The sequence below is a fragment of the Dermacentor albipictus genome, chromosome 8 (assembly GCF_038994185.2).
Source record: "Dermacentor albipictus isolate Rhodes 1998 colony chromosome 8, USDA_Dalb.pri_finalv2, whole genome shotgun sequence".
Lineage (NCBI taxonomy): Eukaryota > Metazoa > Arthropoda > Arachnida > Ixodida > Ixodidae > Dermacentor > Dermacentor albipictus.
In genome coordinates, this window is record NC_091828.1 from 49277748 (window position 1) to 49299553 (window position 21806).

At 45.2% G+C, this 21806-nt stretch overlaps 2 protein-coding genes and 1 pseudogene across 10 annotated transcripts in view; 2 read left to right on the forward strand and 1 right to left on the reverse strand.

Annotated features, from left to right (window-relative positions):
- Positions 1-7991, reverse strand: part of LOC139048765 (uncharacterized) — a 148020-nt gene extending 140029 nt beyond the window's left edge. For both annotated transcript variants that reach the window (XR_011507893.1, XM_070523350.1), the window contains exon 1: positions 7474-7991. Coding sequence is in view for 1 of the 2 variants with exons in the window: in XM_070523350.1 (XP_070379451.1) it covers positions 7474-7754 (281 nt within the window). In the remaining variant the exon portion in view is untranslated. The remainder of the gene's footprint in view (positions 1-7473) is intronic.
- Positions 1-21806, forward strand: part of LOC139048756 (zinc finger protein 271-like) — a 344730-nt gene that overhangs the window by 37641 nt on the left and 285283 nt on the right. Inside the window, exon 4 of one of the 8 annotated variants that reach the window (XM_070523332.1) lies at positions 12514-15185. The exons of the other annotated variants lie outside the window; for them this stretch is intronic. Within the exon in view, the coding sequence (XP_070379433.1) occupies positions 12514-14264 (1751 nt within the window). The 3' untranslated portion in view covers positions 14265-15185. Of the gene's footprint in view, positions 1-12513; positions 15186-21806 lie in introns of those variants that run through there. 8 annotated transcript variants of the gene reach the window in all.
- Positions 5098-6599, forward strand: LOC139048675 (uncharacterized; annotated as a pseudogene).

The following is a 21806-nucleotide window of genomic DNA, read 5'->3' on the forward strand; positions in this document are numbered from 1 at the left end:
ATTGTATTGGTCAAAATACTTTTGACATTGCAGTTAAGAAATTACCTTACTCTAATTAGGTTACATATCACCTATATAATAATATATCAAGCTTATCAAGAAAGCTAAGCGCTAGCCTATAGTTCAGTTCTCACTAGAAAGAATGACACCAAGTCTGTTTAAATACCTTCATGGAGACATCCTTAAAATTTCTGTAAAGCTGAGGTACCTGAAAGAAGAGAACTGTTAAGAAAATATCATTAAAGTTTTCCAAATGTTGGGAATTTTATCAATTGCACCTATGATGAAAAGAAAGGCTTTAGAATGAAGCCCAGCTTTTGCTGAACATAAAGAACTAAACGTATTGAAATCGGCTCAGTAAATTGTAAATCAACCTCCATTAGATTCATTTTGATAAAGATGGTTGAATTCCTTGCTCGTATTAAGCAGCATTAATTTTCAAAGTGTGAAAACAACTTGCATGGCAAACCTCTCCATGTGACCATGCGGGAAAATGTCCATCCACATCGTGTTGAACACATATTGCACGTAGCAGACACTGTGCTGCATTGTTCGCATTTCTTGGTGCTGCGAATGCACTGTGTCCACTAATGCTGATGTTATAGGTGCACCTAGTCACTAAACAGAATTAGACTGCAAGAACCCGTGAATCTGCAAAGACTTGGAAGAATAAGTGCTGGTGCGCCCTCTGCGGTCCTGTGTGGTTTGCTAAGTAAAACGGCTCGTGTGCAATGTCTGCATTGTTATGTAGTCCATGACGCCATGACATGGTGCAGATTGCTTTGCTAGAGCTAAACTGCCAACATGATATGGAATTGCATAATGCTTCTGAGAATTTAGGGGTCTGGCCAGATCTGATCAATGGCTCTTGTGATAATTGTGACAAATGCTTTCTCTTTCTCGGTGTACTATCGTATAATGATTATGCTTTGCTTTCTGTAAGCGAGTCTGGTTTTGAACTTTTTAAAAAAAGTGTCGTACAAATACTGCTTGGAATCATGGTGTGATCAAAAAAGAAATGGGTCAACTTGGAAGTGAGCCTATCAATGCCAACTGGAGTGTTGTTGCACTGTTGCCATAGCAACATCCAACACATGAGGCTTCTCTCAGCAGCTGCTTGCAATGAAAAATTTGTCAGATTGGCCTCTGATCTTTTTTTCTTGCACTTGGTTTTGTGGGAGGCGAAACTTTGAGCTTTCGAACAATTCATGATGTGGCGTTCAGGGATGGCAAAGACAAAGGATGGATCCGTGAACTCTCATGTTTCTGCACGAATATAGACTCCTTTTTTGTTGTCCACCGTGACATCACTCTTTTTTAAACATTTGGAGTGTGTTTTCAGCTTAATCATTTTGATACAGCATCAATTGAGTTTTGGATATGCCGAAACAGTGGTTTAAGGGGGGACGCGGGGATCAACTCGGGAAAAACGACCAAAAAACCACTTTTTAGAAAGTTGCAGATTTCGAATCTTAGACCCCTTTTCTATAATATTTTCAAGTATTTCCGCTGAAAACGACTGCTAAGTACCATAAATAAATATATACGTAAGGCAATACAGCGAAAATTTCGTGAAAATCGGTGGAAAAGTCGCGGTTTTCGAGCGTCCCTAGCTCCGGAACGGCAGTACGCGGCGCGGCCATGCTGGTACCGTTGAAAAGCGCGCCTCTTCGCCTTTTGACTCCTCTCTTTCATTTCCTGAGAGAGAGAAGGGCAAGCATAAAAAAGCAAAAAGTCTGAAGGTCGCGGAGTTGCTTGTCGCGGCCGCCGATTGGCTTGCTTCGTCACGTGCGTTCTACGAGGCGCCCCATTGGCCGAATCTGGAAGGGAGCTGCTGCGGCGTCTGCTTCTCCCGTTTCTTCGCGCGCTGGCCGCTGCCTCTTTGTATACGCGTTGGATACTCGGGGCACGCCGCCGCTTCATCGCTTTATTCGGATTTGAGTTTTTATTTCATTTTCTGGCTTCGACCATGACTGGGCGGACGTGGACGACGAAATTCGCTACCAAGCACCGCTTCGGCAGCCGCAAGCGCAAGCCAGCGAACAGCCGAACGATAAGTAGGCCTAGCGGTGATGCGTCCGCGCACGAGCTTGCAACAGAGACTGTCGACGCATTGCCGCGCAGTTCGCGGGCTGTTACAGCCTTGTGTTCCAGTGGTGGCAATACCGAACTGATAACGACCTTTCCCGATGCTTTCGTGCCTTCGACGTCCTGTGAATGCTCCGCGACGTACCCCGATTGTGCCGCCGCCGTCACCGAGATGGACGACGAAAGTGCGGCCCAAGCGCGTGCGTCTGCCGGCCGTGAAGACGAACCGTGCATCAGCAACGGCCGCACCATACAGTCACATCTTGAGCCACAATTCATCTTGTCGGAGGAGTTGAATATGACCGCTGCCACTGTTCGCGCGTCACTTGGTTCTGTGCCGGCAACCGAACGGAAGATGGGGTTGACGGCTGGAGGAGCATGCTCGGTGGCGACGGACTCGAGCGAGTTTTTACTTGTGCAAGTTGCCGCTGTGAATGCGCTTCTCAGCAAAACACTGTGCCATCAGTGCTTCGAGCCGGGGATAGCGGTAGTGCCGGAAACCAGGCTTGGCCTTGCCGTGAAGATGGTTTTACGTTGCTCAGCTTGCGGTGCTTCGGAAACACAGTGGTCGTCACCAAGAGAAGAAGGAAGCCGGGCCTTTGAGGTGAACCTGAGGTCCATGCAAGCAATCAAGAGCATAGGGAAAGGTGCCACTGCCCTTACAGACTTTTGGTCTGTGATGAACGTTTCGTACAGGGGGCTTCATCAAAAGACATTTCAGGGGCACCTGAAAGCTAAATTCAGGTCTGCTGCAAGGTCTGCTGCCGAAAAAGATGCCTTGCGCAGGAAGAGGGCACAGAAAGCCCATGAAGGAAAGCATACAAGATTCAAGAAGCCGAGAGATGAACCTGACACCTGCAACTACAAGGCCGGTGGTTTTTAGTCGAATAAACATGGCCTAAAACTTCAAACACCTTTTTCTCAAAACTTTTTTCTACCACCAAGGTCAACTTGCAAAGCCAATATCTCAGCCACTATTATGAATATTTTTACACCGTTTGTTTTGTTACGCTCATTGTGCATCACTGCACACAATGACATGTCTTGTTTTCAAAATAGTTGCTTCAATAATTTGTTATCTTTTGTTTTCACAGTCGAGATTTTCATGCAGCTGGAGTAGCTGCCAAAGAATAAGAATATAAAAACATTCTGTTAGGTTAAAAAAATTACAGGAATGTCATTGTGTGGAGAATACATGTAGGAGTGCTATCAATGTTTGCTTGAACTCCTAGCATCAATATACAGGTGTGCAGGCATTTTGCAAAAATTAACAGCTTTTGTAAACAGAAATTTTTGTAAACAAAAAAGTACTTGAGATATTGCAGCCATATTTTCACAGTTTTGTTTATGTGATAGTAGTAACACCTGTGCAAAATTTCATCAGAATCGGCTTATAAATAAAAAAGTTAGTTTTCATCCCCACATCCCCCCTTAAATAAAGAACAGCAGAAAAGCTGCGTAGTTGGGTATCCATACAGTGATCCTAATGCCCCTCCTGTTGCACCGAATCCTGCTACATTTTAGCAAAATGAGAAATCTGCGCCCATCCTGCACTGCAAGTGTTCCTTAAGTTTTCAAAACTGAAGTTTGTCCTCAAGCATTGTTCCTGTCCTCCATGGGAAGGAGCATGACAAATGATTGACTACCACGCTTATCTAGTAAGCCTCACACAAACCCATTTCCACAACGTATCGATCATATCAGTTAAAATTTGCATGCTATATTATAAACACAAGTGCACTGGACTGTGTACCAAAAGTGCTTGCTGCTGCACCAACTTGGCTTTTTTTCTGCACCAGTACATTATGGCCGCGAAGCTCAGACGATGCTGGACACTATGCTGCTGATCAAGACAAGTGGCTAACTACCGATGCCGAAGAATTTCCTCAACGCGCTGAGAAAGCTCGCCAGCTTCCGCAGCTGCACATCACCTGCACAACTTCTCAGAGGTCATTTCATACGCCATTCACAGCTATCACAGCAAATCCTATTGTGATAACCATCTTCGCTTATCTGCTTCCGCTTATCTGCTTCACAGTGTGTGGTGCAATCGGATGCGCACCACACGCTTATGATTAGAGGCCCTAGCTTTCCGGAACTGCAGTAAAACACGCTGTGGGGCTAGTTGGTGCATAGCTTTCAATAGATGAAGCGCCAAAAGTGACGACACAATAAGAACTACAGGCAGGACAACGCGCCTTGTCCTGTCTGTATTTCTTCTTGTGTGCCGTCACTTTTGGCGCTTCATCTATTGAAAGCTTTCCAGGATTCCGCGATTCCACGAAAAATCACAGAATTGATATTCTTTCGCAGAAATGTGATTTAAAAAAAAAGTTGCTTTTCGACGCAGCAGCGAAAGGCTGTTTCGCGCAGTTTTGACAAGATGGCGCTACGCATCTTAAAAATGACAGATCAAGTGAAAGCTGGCAAGGTGACGGAAAAGTGGTATTTTCTTAGTAATTAATAGTAAGAGGGTTTCTATTGCCTCGGCACCTTTTACTGATCGAGAAATTTAATTTCATATTAAAATATTCTCGCCTTATAAAAAAATTGGCTAGGTGGCGCAGCCGCCACCCGAATCAAAGGGCGTAGCCGTAGTCATCAATCCATCCAACGTTTGCTTCCACAGAAAGTGTGTCATCTTACTGTTTGCTTTGTGCTTTGAGTTGGTAATCAAGATGGCTCCCACAGGACCTCATTTGAGGAAGACAGCCAAAGAATATGCTCGAGAATACAAGAACGCCAGCTTTTACGAAGATGCAGGAGTCCTTTTTTGCCAAATTTGTGCAAGAGCAGTTGACCATCGGCACAAGCAACTATTGACGAGCACATCGAGAGCAACCGTCATCATAAGAATGCAGAAGCAAGAGAGACTTCCAAGAGAAACAGCGGCGAGGAATCATCAGCAGATGGTGCTGGGGAACGCCGGGAAAGCAAAGCCAACTGCAAACGCTGAATCTGCACTCACTGCTGGCGAGACGAGGCAAGACATTGTGGTGATATTCCTGGATGTGTTAATATCTGCGAATATTCCCCTAGAGAAGGCGGACAATCCAAAACTGAAAACGTTTCTGCAGACACGTTTGGAACGGCGATTCGGTGCATGGATTTGATGCGCTCCGCCACCGACTTCTAGAATTGTTTGAGAAGCACGAAACAGCTTTGAAAGCTATGGTTCAAGGTACCACGGTGTCGGTAATTACCGCTGAAACCACCGATGACCGATCAAAATTAGTTGTGAACTTGTTCGTCCAGTCAACCAGAAGTGTGAATGCTTCACTGCAACCTGTGCTTGTTAGAGGTAAATTGGTAGATGAAGTGAATTTGTCTTTGTAGGCCGCATTGTAGCGAGAGTGCTGACGAAGTACGGAATTGAATTCGAGGACGTAACAGGCTTTGTAAGCGATAACGCTGCTTATATGGTGAAATCATCTAATGAGTGCATAAAGCCACTCTGCGAAAGTGCTGTTCACCATACATGTGTAGCCCATACAGTAAACATCGTAGGCAGTGCATTGAAGGTATCCTTTCCCGTAGTGGACAAATTTTTCGCCTGTATGAAGAAGGCGTTCCGGCTGTCGAGTAGAAAGAGGGCTTTCTATAAATCTCATCTTGAAAAGTACGGGATTCGGTGTGCCAAAACACCTCCAGCACCTGTCAACAGTAGGCGGAATTAGTGGATTGAAGCTGTTGAGCAGCATTCTGCATACTTTGAGTACTATCCTTCTTTGCTAAGGCAAGTTGATGAAATGTATGAAGAAACTGCATGTGTTGATTCTCTCCTGGAACTTTTGAAAGAGTCCTCAACTGAGCTTAAGTACAGCATGCGATGCATTATAGTATTTGGTAAAAAAGTTGCCAGCCTGCTGAAAGCAGCTGAGGATCAGCGTGTAGCCTGTCATAAAGCGTACAATGCTTTATTTGTACTCTTGGGATATTTTGAAGCAGCTGCACAGGAAGATTTTGAAACCACAGAAGAAATAAAACTTTGCACATGAAGCCCATCGGATTGCAAACAAAATAAAGGCAGCAATGAGTAAAGCAGTTAGCAAAGCGCTAGTATATTTGGAGAAATCTGACCCTTGGAAGTTCAAGAGTGTGGGGTGCTTCGATCCTCTGCAAGTTGGGAGTCTCTCGGAAAAGAGGTCAGAGTTTGCAGGTCTGCCTGGACTTAGGAAAAAGTCACCAGCGCTAGCTGCTGAAAGGCAAGTGTACCTCAAGTGTTGAAGAACTCAAGTCTAGTGACAGGTACTTAGCGCCCTTTATTTCTAAAGAAGTAAATCCAGGTGTGGATTTCGGATGTTCTGGCTTTCTGGGCAGGGATGGAACAGCTCACTCCAATGCTTTCTTCCATTGCCCTTAAATACCTGTCAATGCCGATCAACTCGGTCTATGCAGAAAGATCATTCAGTCGCCATCGTGACATTGTGTCCCACAATCGCCATTCTCTTAGTGAAGAGAGTACAAAGCATCATCTGATGCTCAGCCACAACAGCTTCCTTCAGTTTTAAATATGCAAGATTGTTTGGAGTCTGAAAGTTCTTAATAAATAAACTTACATGTTCCTTATGTCTGTTCAATGTTGCCGCAGAATTTTGCAGAGTCCTCTATCTTGATTTGCAGAATTTCAAATTTTCCACCGCACAAAGTTAGGGTCTCTACTTAAGATAGGTGATAACCAACACGCACGGCCGTTCCCTGCTGCAGACTGTGATCGTATTGACCCTTGTCGCGGAGCTGTTTGTCTTAGAGCATCGACATGGCGTCTTTGGCAGCAACTCGCCTCAGTGACAGTGCATGAATACAAAGCCATTACCACTTCCACCTTGCTTTTTTACGATCAACTGGCGGAAATGCAACTGAGTTTTCGCTAAAGCACTATGCTCCAATAATGTTACATAATAATGACTGGCACATTAATGATTGGAATGAATCTGTGTAGGTAAGTTTGTGGACCACTGCTGCAACTGTCCGTATGTGCTACCAGCGCTTTGAATTGTATGTATTTTCTTGCGAACACAGAAACTTGCTGATCCGCAAGTATTGTATTTCCAACTCTTAAAGTAAATGCTTTAGCCCCGGCCTTTAGCGAGAAAAAGTACCGCTTGTTAAACAATGGCAAATGGAGTAGCGTCACTTCTTGTCATAGTACCTTTCGCACGCAGTATCTGCACTCATCTACCCCAACTGGCACAGAACCTTAACGCCCACTGTATTACTAACTTGTCAGTAAGTCAACGGGCACACATATAAATATACAGTGAAATCTTGGTATAACAAACTTCAGGGGACCGCGGGAAAATGTTTGTTATTCTGAAAGATCGTTATAGTGAAAGCCCAAAAATTAGCCATAATAATAGCATTTCAGTAACGTAAACGTCCTACCTTTGAAACGGTACCTCCTTGAACTCGTTTCTCACGCAATGCACACGTGATCGACAGACAAGGCACATTTTTTTTAAATAATCCGTGATCGTCTTCTGACGGGCGCAGCACAGACTCTGCAGCACAAACGATTCCAGACCGTCCGCATTCTTATGCACGCCTTCGGTCGCTGTGCCGCTTTTGGCTATAAATATGCGGAGTTTTCGCAAGTAGTGCAACGCATCTGTGGCCGACACGGACTTGTCGCGGTCTTCGGGTGCTGCCGTAACGTCATCGTCCATGTCGTCGCTGCATTCCTCATCTTGAGTCGCCGTGCCCTGGACGCTCTGCAGTATGTCATCAGTGGTAAGCTCCGCTGAGGTCCACGTCGTGTCGTTACATTGGACATAGGTTCAAATGTGACTGAAGGATTGACGGCTAGCTGCTCGGCCACCTCGCTCCAAAGCTCGCTCGAACTGTCCTCCGCTGCCGGTTCATCGGTTTGTGGTTGGCCATCTGTGATAGTCAGGCCGGCCTTCTTCCAGCAGTTTTGGATAGTGGTGGACGTGACGCTCCGCCATGCGCCTGTCAGCATTTCCGCAGCCTGTCGGACGTTGATGGCTGTCGAGTGCTGCAGGCGTAGATTGATGAGCAGCCGCTGAACAAGGCGCTTCCGGAAGTGCGACTTCACGCTCCTTATTATGCATTGGTCCAGTGGCTGCAGTACTGATGTGCAGTTCGGCGGCAAATACTCGAGCCGCACATTCGTGAGCCGTACGTTGACAATGTGCGCCGAGCAATTGTCCACAATCATCAAAATGTGCCGCCCCTCCTTCCTCATCTTCTCGTTTATCGTCAGCAGCCACTCGGAAAAGAGCTCGCGAGTCATCCAGGCACGCTGATTCGCCCTGTACTGGCATGGCAGCGACACTACATTTTTCATGCAGCGCGGCTTCGAAAACATCCTGATCACCACAGGCTTCAACTTTTCAGTGCCATCTGCATTGCAGCAATACAGCACGGTGACGCGAAGCTTCGACTTCTTGCCGCCTCTGCACTGTTCTCATTTAATATGCATTGCCTTGTCCGGGAGCAGCTGATAAAAGCAGGCCGTCTCATCTGCATTAAAAATACCAGCTGTTGCGTAAGACTTGACCATTTCGTGGAAGCTTTCCTCCCTCCACGTGGCTGCTGCTGCTTCATCTGCTGCCTTCTCCTTGCCAGACACAGACTGCCAGGTTAATGCGGGAGACACATGGTGCGATTTTCCGTGCGAACGGTCGTACGACCATTCGCATCGGCTGCCGCACTCAACGGTTTCCCAACAGAATCCCCCGCATGCGACGTCGGATCGCACGCCGCGCATGCGACCGATCGGCTGAATATTGTCGTGCGACTGCCGCGTCGCTCGGACGGCCGCAGCCAATGGCAGCGCCGGTAGCGCGAACGTCACGGCCACGTCGTAGACCCGACGGGGCGGAGCCGGCAGCGAGCGCCTCGCCGCTCCGATCATGTCTGTTTTTTTTCTCCCTGGTCGAAACGAAGGCTTCTTTCGCCGCTGACGGCGGCACATAAGTAAGCTGCAATTTGTTTCTGACACGAAATAACTTATAGAATAAAGTGGCCTCAAAAGAGTGCATGTTATAAAACGTCGTGCGATATAGTAAACGGACGCCGTCAGCGCAGATGCGCCAGCAATCGTCTATACGAAGCGGCTCGCCTGACTGGCGTGTTTACTCATCGCTACTAACGGCACCGAGAAAACTAACCGTATTTTCACTTAAGAAAAACATAAATGTTCAGGCATTGATTGTGCTGATGAATTTAGGCGCTTAATTAGGAGCTGCGGAAGCATCGGCATGGGCCCTCGGCCTCGGATAGACGGCCGGCGAGCTAGGCCTACACGGTCTCCCAGCGATCGCAAGCCCGCCTGGCATGCTCGTTCGCTTCTGTCGGCGCCAATGAAATCAAATGTGCTGCAATATAAGCGTAGGATAACTGTGTACATGTTGTGCCGACTAACATAGACGCTTCGTTTTACGAGCTGCAAGCGATCGGCGATCGTGTCACAAGCGCCACCGGTGTCGGATTCGATGGCCGAGCGAGCTGTGCCTCCCGGCTCCATATAATCATCGGCGGCTGTCAAAGGAGCCGTTACTGCTAACGCGGCCTTGTGGAAACACGTCTACAGTGCTTCCATAGGCGTGTTTATATTGTCATCGTTTGTTCCAAACAAGAGAGCTGTGCAAATACGTTTGCTTTCACTTTCTGTTCGAAGTTATGCAGCATTCCGAACTTCCATGCAGGGGCGCCGGTTCTGGGCGGAGCTAGCCGCCGCTCGGTCATTCGTACCATGTGTTCCGAATCGCCGCATGCGGCAAGTCGCACACGACGCGCCGTACGACTGATCGCACGGAAAATCGCACCATGTGTCTCCCGCATAAGCCGTTTCGTTGGCGAAAACGGTGGAGCCAGCCAGAAGACGCTTCGAAGCCAGTGACCTCAAGAATTGCAGCGAACTGCCGCGCCTTCTCCTGCAGCATTGGGCCTGACATGGGCACTTTCTGTGCTCTGACGTCTTTAAACCAAGTCAGAACTGCTGCGTCAATATTCTGGAAATCGCCGAGCCGCAGTCGCTTCCTTGATGGGGCAAGCTGAGATTCTTGCTGGTGCTTCAAGGTTTTCTCTTTATCTTTGAGAATCGTGGCGATCGTCGACCGCGCCACTCCACGTTTTTTAGCCACGACGGATTGTTTCTTCCTGTCTTCTATCTCGCGAAGAATGTCTACTTTCTCGCTCAAAGAAAACTGCTTTCGCTTCTTCGCCGTGGTTAGAGTTGTTGAGCTCATGGCAACGCGAACGCTGGCACGCACTTCTAACACAATAATATAACCAGAAGAAAAACAAGTTGGACAGGCCTGATAAGGGTGACAGCGCGCGAACAACTGAGAAAACAAGCAAGAAAAACGTAATGTGGCATTGCCTCCGCAACAGGGAAAAAAGAAAAGGCCCACTTCAGCGTTAATTACAACTTTTTTTTTTTCCTTGTGCCGCACCGTCTCAGGTTTTACGAGCCCATGATCCCGCCTCTCCACTCGCAAAACCTGGTGCGTCATTGCCTCCGCAACCGAGAAGGAAAAAAAAAAAAAAGTCCCCGCCCGCATCTTTCTCCTCCCGCGCCATCTCAGGTTTTTGCGGGAAGCAAGTTGCAAGGCTGTGTACGTTAAGTGTACGAAGACAACGAGGATGTCGGCTATGTGGATGCCGAACCACACAGAGGAATGGAGGTGCACACAGTCAGTGATGAACGATAGAGGAGAGCATCTTGAGGGCCCCCTCAATTGCCACCCGGGAGGGACATGCACTCACGCAAAGAGATAGCAGTTGCCCTCTTGGCTGCAGGGGAAAGGAAAAAGTAGTGGTGATGACGGATGCAAGAAACAGCTTAAACCAGGCAAATGATTAGCCATGATGCCGTAGGATTTTACTTACACACTATGTTTTGGACATTCCTTTGTGTTCCTGCTAAGAAGCATAGATCTATGCTATGTACTGTATAACCCAGATACAGAAAACAAGCTTGTAGCAGGCCAATTAAGGTTTGCAACTACAATGGAGGGCCTTTCTTAACTTCTTCTATCATTAATTGCTGCAGAAATGAACATCCCTGGAACATGTGTTCTCACAGGTTATACACATACAAAAACAGCATCTTTAGTAAAGGCAAATAACCGTGTTCTCAGAAAATAAAGATGGCAATGTTGTGGTTTGTATATTTAACACTTTACCTTGCCCCTATGGATTTATTTATACATCTTGGTTTTGTCCTCAGCACTGGTTTAGGAGTCGTCTGGGACCAATGTGTTTGTACGTGTTCTTTATAAAGGGGCACAATATTTGCAATAATGAAGAATCTGACCTATCTGATGTGTAAAGTCAAACCTGTCTGAGTGTCAAACATGTTTACATCGAATTATTCCTTACATCGAACAATTTCTTAAAACGCTATTATAACTAGAAATCATCACAAAAAATATGGTTACATAGAACAAAAATGGCCACTACTGATATACTGAATTTCAAGAAGCATAAGAATGCCCCTGAAGTTCACTTACATATGCGGTGGCCGGGCGAGCTGCCAACACCACCCAAAAAAACATGGTTTAGCCGATCTGCGCCTGCGCAGCCCTACCGCCACAGTGAGATAGATAGGGTCAAAGTAGCTAACTTTTTTTCCACACACCCAAGCCGCAGGTCTGCACTTCCCTAGAAAAAGTTATCCAGGCCTGCACTGCTATGCTTCCTTCCACAGCTATTGTGGTCGTTTTGTTGTTTTTGCACATGTTTTCTTCATTGTTGCATGATGTCTAGGCGAAGTAGCAGAGTCTGCTGCTGACTGTGAAGGTAGAAATTATCGAGTTGAGGGCAGAGAGAAGCAAAATCTGCCGTTGCTGCAGCATCTGGGCAAACATTAAGAAGGAAATGATTCAAAACTGATTCTGTGCTGCCTTTTTCCATGGTTTCTGTGACCATTGTTGAAAGTGTTCCTACAAATGCAATGGCTACTACATCTGAAGTGGAAGGTCAGGCTGGCACAATTCTGCCAGCTATTAAAGAGTGTTTAGCTCCCCTACAAACCAGTTATAAAATCCCACAAGAAGCTCCCATGCCGTTTCTCGACCTTTGACTGTCTTGTTCAGTAGGGCATACTTGCTTATTGAGGATGGCAGAGCAAGCTGGGTCAAAGCATGTTTAAACTTTTCTCAACGGGTCGTATAAACCTACAAAAGCCTTCAAACACCTCGCATTCTGTCACTGTAATTTTTTGGCTTTCCAAAAAAAAAATAATTTTTATTGGTGCATTTCACAGACATGGTCGTGAAGCATTCAGATGCAGAAATATTGGCTAAATTAAGAAGTGCCATTAGGTGTTATTTGGTTAATCATACGTGGAATTACCGTCAAGATCTCAGAAATAAGAAAAGCAAAATGTGTAATTAAATTTAGCATCTCTGTTCTTTCTTTGGCATTTAACAACCTTTACTTTTATTTTTTTTGCAGCATCGAGGCTTTCTTTTCCTCTGGGAACTGCCAGATGTGACAAATTGAAGCAGGGACGCCTCCACCAATGTCAATTATGTGGCTGTGAGACTGATGAACTGTCTCACCTGGAAACACATGCTAGCGTCCATACTGGCAAGAAGCCATTTCAGTGCCCTTCATGCTCTCTGAGTTTGTCACAACAAGCCTACCTGAAAGAGCACCTGCCCACTCACATAGGCGAGGAGCCATATCAGTGTCCTTCATGCTCTCGGAGCTTCTCACAAGAAAGACACCTTATGACACACCTGTGCACCCTCACAGAGAAGCCATTTCAGTGCCCTTCATGCTCTCGGACCTTCTACACGAGGGCTGGCCTGCAATCCCACCTGCCCACCCACACACAGAAAAAGCCATTTCAGTGCCCTTCATGTTCTCGGAGCTTCTTACGAGAGAAATGCTTTATGACACACCTGCGCAACCACACAGAGAAGCCAATTCAGTGCCCTTCATGCTCGAAGAGCTTCTCGGAAAAGGACAGACTTAGGAGGCACCTACGCACCCACACAGGTGAGAAGCCATTTCAGTGCCCTACATGCTCTCGAAGCTTCGCAAAAAACTCCAGCCTTATGATCCACCTGCGCGTCCACACTGGTGAGAAGCCATATCTGTGCACTTCATGCCCGAAGAGCTTCGCATATAAGGTCAGCCTTATGCAGCACCTATGCACCCACACAGGTGAGAAGCCATTTCAATGCCCCTCATGCCTTCAGGGCTTCTCAGTTAAGGGCAGCATGAAATCCCACCTGTGCACCCACACAGGCGAGAAGCCATATCAGTGCTCTTCATGCTCAGGGCGCTTCTCAGATAAAGGTAAGCTTATAAGACACCTGCGCACTCACACAGGTGAGAAGCCATATCAGTGCCCTTCATGCTCTCAGAGCTTCTCAGAAAAGAGCAAGCTTAAAGAACACCTGCGCATCCACACAGGTGAGAAGCCATTTCAGTGCCCTACATGCCTTCTGAGCTTCTCAGTAAAGAGCCGCCTGAACGTACACCTGCGCACCCACACAGGCGAGAAGCCATATCAGTGCACTTCATGCATTCGGAGTTTCACGCGAAAGAGCCTCCTGAACGCACACATGCGCAACCACACAGGCGAGAAGCCATATCAGTGCACTTCATGCTTTCGGAGTTTCACGCGAAAGGAACGCCTGAACGAACACCTGCGCACCCACACAGGCGAGAAGCCATATCAGTGCTCTTCATGCTCAGGGTGCTTCTCAGAAAAAGGTAAGCTTATAAGACACCTGCGCACTCACACAGGTGAGAAGCCATATCAGTGCCCTTCATGCTCTCAGAGCTTCTCAGAAAAGAGCAAGCTTAAAGAACACCTGCGCATCCACACAGGTGAGAAGCCATTTCAGTGCCCTACATGCCTTCTGAGCTTCTCAGTAAAGAGCCACCTGAACGTACACCTGCGCACCCACACAGGCGAGAAGCCATATCAGTGCACTTCATGCATTCGGAGTTTCACGCGAAAGAGCTACCTGAACGCACACATGCGCACCCACACAGGCGAGAAGCCATATCAGTGCACTTCATGCTTTCGGAGTTTCACGCGAAAGGAACGCCTGAACGAACACCTGCGCACCCACACAGGGGAGAAGCCATTTCAGTGCACTTCATGCTTTCGGAGTTTCACGCGAAAGGGACGCCTGAACGAACACCTGCGCACCCACACAGGGGAGAAGCCATTTCAGTGCCCTTAATGCTCTCGGCGCTTTTCAGAAAAGGCCAGCTTATGAAACACCTGCACACCCACACATGCGAGAAGCCATACCAGTGCCCCTTCATGCTCTCGGAGCTTCTCATAAAAAGCGAAGATTTTGAGCCACCGGTGCCCTCACACAGGTGAGAAGCCATATCAGAGCCCTTTATACTCTCAGAGCTTCTCAGTAAAGGACAAGCTTATGAAACACCTGCGCATCCACATCGGTGAGAAGCCACATCAGTGCCCTTCATACTCTCGGAGATTATCAGAAGAAAGCAACCTTATGAGACACCTGCACACCCACGCAGAGGAAAAGCCATTTCAGTGCCCTTCATGCTCTTGGAGCTTCTCAGAAAAGGCGAGCCTTGGAGCATGTATGTCAGAAAGAATAGAGCAAAATAAATTGAGAAGTGTCCCACACAAAGCCGTTATAGGCGAGAAAAAATGTAAACACAAAGTTAAACCTTGATGTAATGGATGGTAAAATCAGCAATTTGCTTTGTTATATTGTGGCTTTTCATTATTCGAAAAATAATTTACGTTCAATTTTTTCTGAAACAATACTGTTTGCATGCCCCTACGAACTATGTATCGTCATTGTAATAATTATTATTACACTACAGATATCTGATTGATCTGCTTCTAAGCTCTTTGCTTGCCTTCCTTTTATCCTAGTATTCTCTTTTGGTACATGTGAACTTGTTCTCCTAGGCCAATTCGTGTGTTTGTTGCTTCTCGGTTCCGGTTTACGTGGTTCATCTGGAGATTCTTTTGATCTTACTCTATTCACGCTTGTTTGGTTTTTCTTTGTGTTTTTTTGCAACTGGGTTCTTTCTTAGAGCAATTGATTGTTCAGTAAGTTAGCTTTCCACTGTTTGTTTCATCAGAGCACCAAATAAAACCCTTTGTTTAATGAGTATTCATTGTCTGTTCTTGGTATTTTAGTGCTTGAATGAGAATGGGCAATATAGCGATGTTAGTATCTTATTCTATCAGGGCTGTAAAAGAAGTTGAGTGACAGCAGTTGGAAGTAAATTATTAGCACATAAGGCACTTATTATAACTAATATACACAAGCAATTTGCGTGTTGAGTCAAATGTCAGGTGCCCCATGCCTAATTCATTCCTACATTTTATTTCAAGAAATGCATCAGCATTCGTGTAACCACTGGTGAGACATAAATGTAGAAATGTTAATATAAAATTTAGATTTCAAATCGAGCATACAGAGACACTTGAACTGTATCATATGTTCATGTGCAGAAGGCAAGAATTTAGGCCAATCATGTTTTTTGACATTTGTAAAAGTTCTTAGCGAATTGCAGTTGTGGAACTCTCTCGTGAGGAATCTCCTCACCAACAAAATTGTTCACAGGGCATGTTCTTAAAATAATAAATTCAAGAAGTGTTTTTAGAAGTCAGTGTGGATATTTGATGCTTTGAATGGGTACTTTGTAAACACATATTTTGCAGTAGCCTTTAAACAATTTAGGCATTATGTGTGTAACTCCGTTCGCACCTGTGGCCATAGCATACGTAGGCTTAAAATATGATCACGTGATTAATAGAGGGTGTATACATTGCTAAGCAAGCTACACTTTCCTGGCTATACAGGGATTGTTTGCTCTTGCTATGTGTGAGCAAATACCTGATTTGTTCGGTATGCTCTAATTGTGCTTTTAAAACAGTGCTTCATAAAATCCCACTTGCCAATCGTATCAACAGCCGGATGTGCACATTGTTTTATACATATTTTGATAATAGCTGTTCATTTTTTGAAAACTATTTGAAACATATTCTACATTTGACTTGTTTCGCTTCCGACACTATTGGATCTGCATTCCATTTAATCTTAAAAATTAATTTTTCACACCACTAGTTTAGATGTATAGTCGGATTCAATGTATCGATATATAATTGGTAAACGCGTGAGACAATATCTTTCTTTCTGGCAAGTTCCACTCTAAGGATTACCTCCACATTCACTCGGCCAGTACACTTGGCAAGCACAAAAGGAATGTGCCAAAGGTATCTTCTGACACCTGACCAAGTCCCAATCATTCCTTGGTAATTCAGGTGCATGCGGTTGCAGCATAAGAATTGCAAAATGGTTTACAAGATGTTTGCTGGCACTAAGTGAAATTCGAACATATTCATTTTCGCAGCATAATGACATGTTCGCCGACCGATCTTTCAGAGACCTGATTTTTTGTGCTTTCCCGAATATTTGGACTCTGCCGTGGTACCGCCACGCACTCCATAGAGTCATTGTACAAGAATTACCAAAATTTCATATGTTTGAAGCTCTATTCAATTTTCTCCACCTGGCAAAGAAACCTCACGAAATATGAAAAATTGCATGTGACTGCGCTCTCATCCACACTGTAAAGCAGCACCCTCAAATAAGCTGATCGAAAACAGCTGCATGCCTGTCGCAAACCTGAAGAGAGCACATCACCTTGACAATCATACGGAAGCAGCACGAAAAGCAGGTTTCTCATTTTGCAGCTATTCCTTCCTCTCATTTCTATGGCACACTTATTATCCGTCTGTCAAGGCCGACTGATCACATTGATAACAAAAGCCCCGTGATAACAGGAGCAAAGTACTGCTCTTACCACGCGCAAAACGTGAAAAGCTATGGAATGGCCATAGAATGTTTCAAAATCGCCGGCTCTCCTCGCACCACATCGAAAGAGTGCGCGTGCAGCTATATATTTCGCACCAGAAACTTGCTTCGGACCAAAGCCAATTAAAGCAACGGTTTTATTTTTAATGAAAGTGTATGCATGCTGCAAAAACATGTTCGTGACAAAAAATAAAAGCGAAACAGACCGAGAAGCAACCTACGTGTAGAGAAAAGGCAAAACCAATGCGTTCAAGAAAAAAAATATTCCACTCCTAAATGAGCGAAATTTGCGATCGGGATTCCTGCAAAAAATGTATAAAAACATCAGTTTCATTGTGCCTTTATTATGTATAAATTCGTAAGCCCAGTTGAACACTAGCTGCTGCCTATAGAGGATGTCACAGGATGGCCGACACAAGAATTCTACGGCAGGCATCCATTATCCTTGTCTTCAGCTAATCTGATGTCTGTCTCGATTATATAAGCATTGTCTTTCACATAACCCCAAAGAAAGAAATTGAGTGGAGAACTAGTTAGGTGCGGTAGCCGGCCAATTTACATTCCCATGCCTTCCAATCTATTGCGCACGAAAAGACGCACGTTGGAAGGCGCTGCTTTATGATGCGGGTGGGGGTGCAATCGGGTGGTATTCTCCATATTTCGCAATGTGTATTTATCAATTCTTAAAAATTAGTGTGCAATTAGTATGTCGCTGACAATACGGTAGCTATATGTCCCTTGGCTGTGCCTACAAATGCCACATTGACAGTGATATTTAGGGTAGTACATCTCGAGTTAGATAATTCATTACAGTGACCTAATGAAATCTCAGTAACAAAAAAATTACTTGCAGCCACTCCACTGTACTGGAAACAATATGCACTACCTCTTCTTCGAGTAACGCATTGCTGCTTTTTAAATCTTGGTGATTGATAGTTCATTGGGACACCCTCTATATATTTATGACCTTTGCATGCAAATGACGATGTTTCCATCCCTAATAAATGTGATAAATTGGAATTTTTTTTCTTGAGTCTGTAGCATTGCTTACTGGAAAGAAGCAGTACTGAAACACATAATTCACGTGCATTTCACACGCCGTTGATAAGAGACTCTGCTGAGGGGTCGCTGAAGTGTATAAGTTTTCTTTTAGAGTAAAAAAAGCATGCAAAGCAATTTGAGGCAGGGTGAACATAAAGCAACATATTCATTCTCGAGGCATAGGCCATCCATACCTTTAGAAATAATTGTTAATTCGCTACCTCCTTCTCTATAAAAGGTATGAAATTTGTCCTGTGTATATATTTAAGTATATTACGAATGCATAGTGTTTACAGCGTAAATGTAAAACAATTTTGAAATTCGAAAATATGCCTGAGGCAGCTGCCTCAGGTGCTTCTCACGTGCTTGCCCTTGGTCAGGATTTGCAGAAATAAAGTGAAAGCATGAATTAAAATCTGTGCACGTCCGCGCCAACAAAGATGCAGGAAGCGATTAGCCACAATAAAATTTTAAATGAAAAGGTCGAGGAAAGTCAAAAGAAACCTTAAAAGTTGGGGGTGAAAAACCTCTAGTAGTGATACTTTAGGTGTGGGAGGGGTACGGGGGGAGGCTTCGGCATCGTGGGTGGATGGGGAGGCCAAGCCACCCCCCCCCCCCCCCCCCCGGGATACTCCGAAGGGGTCTGGCTTGTTTTACATTTGCTACCTGAAGAACCCCTTGCGTTCGCTGGGGACCCTTGCCACCGTGGCAAACAAGCACAAGGAACAGCTGACCTTTCACCTTGGCAGCAATATTCTGGGAATCGAAAAGGTTCCGATGCTTGTTATCGGTAAGTCAACGAGGTCGAGGTGTTTTTGGAGAGTGCGTGTTCAAATGCTGTATGAAGCCAACAAGAAAGTGTGGATAATGTAACATCTATTCAAAAAGCGCATTCAGAAGCTGGTGAGGAAGTTGTAGTGTCAAGGACACAAGGTTCTAATAACAATGGGCAACTGCGTTGCACGTAGCCATGTCAAGGGCCTCCAAACTACACAAGTGGAATTCTTGCCGCCAAACGCAACATTACTCCTGCAGCCAATGGACCAAGGGATTATCTGGACTCGAGTACCTCCATTCGTCACGTGTGCTTTATCTCGTGGGGGTATGTTTGTGCAGTGACAAATGCTACAATGTTGACTTTATCTCTGCAGTCAGCGTGCCTTTGGCTGCATGGAGGCCTTGACTAAGAACAGTCTGAAGCCACGCAGGCTTCACGATCCAGCGTGAAATGCCATCGTCATGCAATGATTGCAGCTCTAGCAACCTGATCTGTAGACTTCACCTACTGACCTCATCGGGCATTTGCTTATGGAAATGAGGCTGGAGCAGTTCACCAATGCTGCAAACGAGATCTAGTTTTGTGCTGTACTTGCTAACGACAAAATAGTTTGTCAGGTGCTGTAAGAAGATGAGTTGTACTCCCGCATTGGGGAGGAGCCAATGATTGTTGCCAACTAGCTCTGAACTGACGCAAGCTTGCATGGTGCTTCAGGCCATTTACAATGAGAATGACACCCTGTCAATGTGCAAGCTAATTTATTGGTGCAACAACATAGCACGTCACAGAAACATATTCACGAGTTTAATTCGCTCGGTAAATGCCCGGTATGCCCGATTTTCTGGAGGCAATCTCAAGTTGGTCGGTAACTGTAAACAAGTGGAAAAATGAAATCTAACAAAGCTTCAATACATTTCAAGAGTGCGAACATTTACAGCAGAATCTGTATGAGTCTTGGGATGATGCGAAAATTCATATCGCTCAAAAACAAAACTAATTGGGAAATTATGGTGCGGGGATGCACAGTGATATAGTTGACTTCTCAAAATTTTACATTTTCAAGGCATTTTTTTTTCTGCAGCCTTAAAGAAGTCAAAGTCCTTTTAGATTTACACTTCTCAGTGTTATGTTTGATTTTCCATAGGCTGGGTGCTGTGTCCGGTGGCAGGCTAGCTTGGTTAAATCAACGGAAGCTTTATGCTAGAATTTCTCCACACAAAATGCATTACAGCTTACCTTGATGCTTGTTATCATAGAGCCGAACTTTCTACCGTTGAACTTTTGTACCCTCGTAACTAGCCGGTGTCACGCTATATGCTAGTGTGACCAGATTGTGAACATGGACTTTGTCAACCCTGCTCAGAGAAAGGCTTCCTGGCATGTGCCAAACACCATATATGTAGTAGCAGTGATGGTATGGCCTCATTGATTAATTACCATAGTTGGCAAGCACCGCCTTGCATAGCCCTGCAGAAGTTGTGATGCACTGCACACTGTACTCTTGGATTCAACTTATGCGCAAGGGCTCTGTGGACCCTGAAAACGCTTTTGCGAACCCTTATGAAACCACTGCTGTAGAGAAAATAATCGTTAATCAGCACTACATTTGCTGTAATATTCGTAGACAGTAGATGTCTCCAAGAGCTAGGGAGGTTGGATCCAGCAACAAACCCGTCCTATATAGTGAGCATGTACGATCTTTGCATTGGCGCCTTCCAACGAAGCAAGCAGCACTTGGCTATCATCATCATCAGTTGCCCATGTGGAAAGTCTCGGCAGTTCAGCAATAGTCTCAGTACCTTCAGCTTCCAGTCGCCATTAGACCTTTTTTGCATGTTTTCAAGCAGGCATGATGTGATCATTGTGTATGTAAAGTAGCGACCAATGCTTGTGGGAATACGGGAGGCATGGCTATGCGAAAAGCCTCGTTACCGGTGCCTCATGAACGTTGCGGCGCATGCATAATGAAAGCCATTTGCGGAAGGCCCGGCGAGTTGTCTGCCACGACTTCATGAGGCGCAGTTGGTGGCACTCCGCGGAGGGCTTCCACGAGCTCCAGTGTTCCCGCTAGCAGTGGTCGCCCCTGTACATCTTCAGCACACCATGCTGCCTACGCTGTGCCAGTGACGGGTTTCAAAGTGCTAAAAAATTCGCCTCAAGGTTATTTGGAAGCTGATGAATGTAACCCAACAATGCTACAGGCTGATGTAGCTGCATTTTTTTACAGTCCGTCAGAGGACGAGGCCTTCAGTGGCTTTGAGGGAAATGCAGTAAATGTCGATTTCCTGGGCAAGTGCAAGGTTTAGCTAAATCTAATTTTTATCCCAAATAGCAGATGTGTGTTTAGTTTTGAGAGAACTAGGTTTTTATAGAATGTCGGCGTTTGCTGAAGAGGAGGAAAAATTACAACCTAGATATTTGAATATGCGATTACCATCAGAAATAAAGATGCATTTTCCCCGACATATCATTAATTATGGGAAGGTCAGGAGATAACTTATGATAGCAAAGTGTCATTCAATAGTATATATTGATTGCCATTGTTTACGGTATGTAATATGCGCATAGATTTACGCTTCTCAGTGTTAAGTTTGATTATCCGCTTGCTACGCCGGAGTAAAACACGTAAAATACGACTACAGAGCAAAGAGCTTTGGGAAAATGTGAAAGAAGTCAACATCAAATCCTTGATCTGAAGTGACGAACCAATCATTAATGAAACAAAGAACTTGGGTATCACATAAAATATTCTTTCAAGATCCTGCTGACGTGAATAAAAGAATGAGTTACTTTCCAGAAAATTGATGAGGTGAGAATATATACGGTGTTTTAAAAGTTTCCATGGAATGATAGATGAGATAGGGTGGTGGTCCTCAGGACAGTGCACATCAGCTGATTTATGGACTGCAGCCGCCTTCTCAGTTTTCCAGCCATTAGACTTCTGGTTATTCGATTGCTGTTAAATAGCGACGAGGGTCCTTGGAAAGCTTCGCATTTTATTTATCAACTTATTTTGGATGAAATTTAGTAAGCAGGCACATCGCTGAATGGAGATTTAAAGTGTGCAAACAGATTTCAAGTATGTAATCTAT